General features: G+C 51.9%; 1 protein-coding gene across 1 annotated transcript in view; it reads left to right on the forward strand.

The window, feature by feature from the left end:
* Window positions 1-4064, forward strand: part of mep1a.1 (meprin A, alpha (PABA peptide hydrolase), tandem duplicate 1) — a 7226-nt gene extending 3162 nt beyond the window's left edge. The window contains exons 9-14 of the mRNA XM_030345947.1: window positions 61-207; window positions 803-1018; window positions 1684-2148; window positions 2789-2962; window positions 3495-3550; window positions 3698-4064. Coding sequence (XP_030201807.1) covers window positions 61-207; window positions 803-1018; window positions 1684-2148; window positions 2789-2962; window positions 3495-3547 — 1055 coding nt within the window. The 3' untranslated portion in view covers window positions 3548-3550; window positions 3698-4064. The remainder of the gene's footprint in view (window positions 1-60; window positions 208-802; window positions 1019-1683; window positions 2149-2788; window positions 2963-3494; window positions 3551-3697) is intronic.
* Window positions 4065-5724: the final 1660 nt, after the last annotated feature.

Here is a 5724-nt window from a genome sequence, read left to right on the forward strand (position 1 = left end):
CCTCACAAGCATGAGCTTATTCCATTACCCTCGACCAATGAGCTGCTGTCCCGCCCCCAGCCGGCCCCCTCACCCTATTGGACCAGTGTGCCTTCGAGACGGACAGCGTGTGCGGGATGATCCAGAGCCCCTCGGACGACGCAGACTGGGTCCACACCGCCAGCCGGCCGGGGGCGGAGGACCACACCCTGATGGGCCGCTGCAGAGGTGCACCACCTGACGGGTCTCCTGCTGCTACGTCACCACTAAACCACACCTCCAAACTACTACGACACTAAACTACACCAAACTGCTACGTCACCACTAAATTACACATCCCAACTACAACACCACTAAACGACACCACTAAACTACACCTAACTGCTACGTCACCACTAAACTACACATCCCAACTACAACCCCACTAAACTACACCTAACTGTTACATCACCACTAAACTACACCTAACTGCTACGTCACCACTAAACTACAGCTAACTTCTACGTCACCACTAAACTACACCTAACTGCAACGTCACCACTAAACTGCACATCCCAACTACCACAACACTAAACTACACCTCCCCACCACTAAACTACACCACTAAACTACACCTCCTAACTACTAACCGCTATACTACACCTAACTACTACTACACCACTAAACTACACCTCCCCACCACTAAACTACACCTCCGTCTACTAACCACCTAACTACACCCTAACTACCACTACACCACTAAACTAAACCATCAGGTGATGTCATCGTGATGTCATCGTGATGTCATCGTGACGTCATGATGACGTCGTCTCGCTGTCTCCAGACGCCGGTCACTTCATGTACTTCGACACGTCGTCGGGCCCCCCCCAGACCTCCGCCCTGCTGGAGTCCCGGACCCTCTACCCCCGCAGGAAGGGCCAGTGCCTGCAGTTCTTCTACAAGATGACCGGAGACCCCCAGGACCGCCTGGTGGTCTGGCTCAGGGAGGACGACGGCACCGGCACCATCCGCAAGATGAGGAAGGTCCACACCTTCCACGGTGAGACCCTGGGAGAGGCCTAGGGGGGCCTGGTGCTTCACAGGCCTGGACTCAGCACTGGGAGGGTCAGTACTGGGAGGGACTCTGTACTGGGAGGGACTCTGTACTGGGTCCTGGGGCGGGACTCTGTACTGGGTCCTGGGGCGGGACTCTGTACTGGGTCCTGGGGCAGGACTTTGTACTGGGTCCTGGGCGGACTGGGCGGTCCTAGTCTGATGAGACATTTCTGATGAACACATTTAAAGGGTTTGAGAGGGTCTCAAGGGTTAGGGTCTAGGCAGCTAGGACAGGGGTTAGGGTCTAGGATGCTAGGTCAGGGTCTAGGGTCTAGGAGGCAAGTCAGGGTCTAGGAGACTAGGGCAGAGTTTAGGGTCTAGGCAGCTAGGTCAGGGTTTAGGGTCTAGGCAGCTAGGACATGGTTTAGGGTCTAGGAGGCTAGGACAGGGTCTAGGGTCCAGGAGGCTAAGGCAGAGTCTAGGAGGCTAGGACAGGGGTTAGGATCTAGGAAGCTAGGACAGGGTCTAGGGTCCAGGAGGCTAAGGCAGAGTCTAGGAGGCTAGGACAGGGGTTAGGATCTAGGAGGCTAGGACAGGGTGTAGGGCCTAGGCAGCTAGAGGTCCTTGTTGTGATCAGACGTTCACAGACTCCCTTCCCGTTTCCTCCAGCCGACTCCGACCACTCCTGGAAGATCGCTCACGTGTCCGTGGCGTCGACGGTGAAGTTCCGCTACTCGCTCCAGGCGGTGCGGGGCGGGGCCGCGGCCGCGGCGGGTGGCGTGTTTGTGGACGACGTGGCGCTGACGGAGACGGCGTGCCCCGCCGCCGTCTGGCGGATCCAGAACTTCTCCCGCATCATGGAGGGGCCGGACGCCACCATCCCCATCAACAGCCCGCCCTTCTACAGCCCCGAGGGGTACGCCTTCGGCGTGCAAGTCGTACCGCGCTCCACTTACAGTGACTACAGCGGCGACTACACCGGGCTGTACTTCCACCTGGTCAGCGGCGACAACGACGTGGTGATGGACTGGCCGGCCGTCAACCGGCAGGCCCGACTGGTGGTGATGGACCAGGACCCCGACGTCACCCAGAGGATGTCCACCGCACGCAGCCTCACCACCGACATGAAGACCAGTGAGTCCCCACTGCAGGGTCTACAGGATGTGTGTGTATCGACTCTGTAGTAGTGAGGACCAGTGAGTCCCCACTGGCAGGGTGTACAGGATGTGTGTGTATCGACTCTGTAGTAGTGAGGACCAGTGAGTCCCCACTAAGCAAGATCTACAGGATGTGTGTGTATCAACTCTGTAGTAGTGAGGACCAGTGAGTCCCCACTAAGCAAGATCTACAGGATGTGTGTGAGTCTGTTACTGTGTTACTCTGCATCATTACTTATGATGTCTTTCATGTGTCAGTAATACTAAGGACTCTATAAACTCTAGATAATACCTCAGAGTGGGAGGCTTATAGAAGATGCCTTTCTGCAATACTCCGGGGATATTGGCGGTTAAATCAGAGGTCTTCCAAACCGCTAACCTGTTGGTTTGGAGGACCTCTGATTTGGCCTTGAGGTGGCGCTTGCTAGCCTCTAGCTACGGCGCTTGCTAGCCGTCAGCTATGGCGCTTGCTAGCCCCTAGCTTCGGCTCTTGCTAGCCGCTAGCTACGGCGCTTGCTAGCCGCTAGCTTCGGCTCTTGCTAGCCGCTAGCTACGGCGCTTGCTAGCCGCTAGCTGCGGCTAGAAGACCCCCTTACGTCTGCGTTCTTCCCTCCCAGTGGCCGACGGGAGGCTGATGTGGGACGAACCGTCCAAGGTGGGCACGCTGGACCCGGCGTGCGGATGCTACCGCGGGCCGTCCTGGGGGTGGAGAAACTTTGTGAAGCACTTCGACCTGCGGCGCCGTAGCTACCTGAAGAACGACGACCTCATCATCCTCTTGGACTTTGAGGGTGAGACGCTCAAACTGTGAGACGGGTGGTTTTGGGGTCTGACGGGATAGGACAGACAGGAGGCAGGCAGACGGGTAGGACACTGATGGGAAGAGAGACAGGTCAGAGAGACAGACAAGTTCAAACAGGTAGCAGACAGACAGGTAGCAGACAGGCCGGTAGCAGACAGGCTGGTAGCAGACAGGCAGGTAGAAGACAGACAGGTAGCAGACAGACAGGTAGCAGACAGACTGGTAGCAGACAGGCAGGTAGAAGACAGGCCGGTAGAAGACAGACAGGTAGCAAAAAGGCTGATAGCAGATAGACAGGTAGCAGACAGGCCGGTAGAAGACAGGCCGGTAGCAGACAGACAGGTAGCAGACAGGCCGGTAGCAGACAGACAGGTAGCAGACAGACAGGTAGCAGACAGGCCGCTAGCAGACAGACAGGTAGCAGACAGACAGGTAGCAGAGAGGCCGGTAGCAGACAGACAGGTAGCGAAGGTTTTGGGTTCCTGTGTTGAAAAGAGATTTGATGATCTCTGTTTCTGCAGACATAACGTCCCTGGTGAATACAGAGGTCCCCATCCAGCCCATGGCGGTCTAGGAGGTAACACACACACACATACACACACACACACACACACACACACACACACACACACACACACACACACACACACACACACACACACACACACACACACACACACACACACACTCTTATCATGCCATTTTGTTGTGTTTTTTTCACCAGATCCTAGAATTGTTTCTGTGGCAGCGAAACCAGACGTGTTGCTCTCGGACACACAACACACAAATAATGTGAATCTATAGACCAATCATTTCTTTCAATACATCTACAAAGGCAAATCATGTGCATACATGTGTACTGTTTCAGTGGGATCCGGGCCTAGAAACATGATGGCTCTGGGTCTAGAAACATGATGGCTCTGGGTCCAGAAACAGGATGTGGAGCTGAGTCAAGATGGATCTGAACTCCTGAATCTGAACCTAAAATGTCTTGTTTTTCTTCTCCTGGTGGAGAATGAGGAGGGTTGATGTGTTACTACAGAGTTATGTGTTCTCTCCACTGATTAAACATCAATAAAGGGTTAATGATTCTTCTGTTGCCCTTCAGTCCTTCTACAGAACATCTCAGGGCCATGGGAATCAGATTATTCCTATGTCCCCCGTCAGACACAACAGCCAATCGTATTGCTCCAAAGGGGCAGGAATCAAAACATTAAAATAAGACCATAAATAAAAGATGCTAAGAGAAGAAATACACCAGAGCAGATATGCATATGAATAAAAGCTGTGGCAAACGTTTGAATCCCTGATTTTAAAGGGGACCTATATTCGACTTTTATGACCTATAAACGTTGTTATAATGATTGATAGTCAGGTTTAACCATAATAAAGTGTCAAATAATGACGTACATGCATTTCGACGTATTCCCTGCTGACAGTCTGGGGTGGCTGTGCAGAGCGCTAAACACTCGGGACAACGTTTGCGATTCACTTGTTCACATTTCCGGGAAATCATCTACGTAGAGGCACTCCTGCCGCGCCCCCATATGCCTGGTCAAATCTGCCCGCGCGCGCGCTTCAAAGAAGGTAACCAATCACAACGGAGTTGGGTTGGCAGGAGGGGGGCGAGGGGGCGGAGAAGGACGAAACCGAGCGTTGACAGAGAATGCTGAAAGCGCCCAGATGAGAGGAAGAGTTTCCCGAAAATCTACATCGTTTTTTGTGTATGGTTAAACATGACGATCAATCATTATAACAACGTTCATAGGTCATAAAAGTCGAAAAAGCATAATAGGTCCCCTTTAAATACAGCTCAGAACTCCGACGTCGTGGAAGTTTCCAACTCAAAGAAAAACCTCCTCATGCGGGGTTGTGGGTTCAACCCCCGGGAACAACAAGACCTTTGGCTCTAGCGATGGGCCCAGTGTCCCCAGAGCCAGGCACTAAATCTCCTTTAGTCCTTGGTTTCTCTGGATAAAGGGTGGAGAAAACACTGTAAAGCCTGGACCTTTGACTCCAGGCTCTACCCACGTGTCCACAGTTCAGACTCGGCAGGTTTTTACTGTCAAGGTGAACGCCATCTCAGCACCTTCAGGTGCTGAGATGGCGTGTCCTTTGTGTCCTTTGATAGTTTAATCTAAACAATATTAATCAGCGGAATTCAACAACTGAAGCTGGTTGTACTTTTTGTGCCCAGTATAATGTAATGCTTTTAATATAATGCAGCAGAATAATAAGATGAGGTCAAACAATCATTTTATTATAAAAAGAATTCAAAGCCTTTGTTTGGTTGGGTTGTTTATTGGGATTGATTAACTTTATCTCCTTAAATTAGATTCTTATCAGCCTCACGCTCGACTAGTTATTCATAACACCGTTCAGCCATTAAAGACAGCTCATTAAAGATGATTTAGTGGCTTTCAAATCTGTTTAAAATGCTGACTATGAGGACCCCGATGTAGAGGTTATAAAATAAATAATAAAGGAAGGTTAGCCAGATAAGCATCAATCTGATAAGACAGGATGAAGGTACAGAAGAGCTACGCTAGCATCAGGTGAAGGTGAGAGGCGACAGTAGCTCAGAACGGGTTGACTATTCACCGGGAGGATGCTAGTTGGATCCCTGGAGTGTCGAGGTGTCCCTGAGCAAGACACCTGAGCCTGACTGTTCCTGACGAGCTGGCTGTCGCCTTGCGTGGTTTACTCTGCCTTCGGTGTGTGAGTGTGTGAATAAATGGTTGTAAGTCACTT

Source organism: Gadus morhua, chromosome 21 (assembly GCF_902167405.1).
Source record: "Gadus morhua chromosome 21, gadMor3.0, whole genome shotgun sequence".
In the NCBI taxonomy this organism is placed as follows: Eukaryota; Metazoa; Chordata; class Actinopteri; order Gadiformes; family Gadidae; genus Gadus; species Gadus morhua.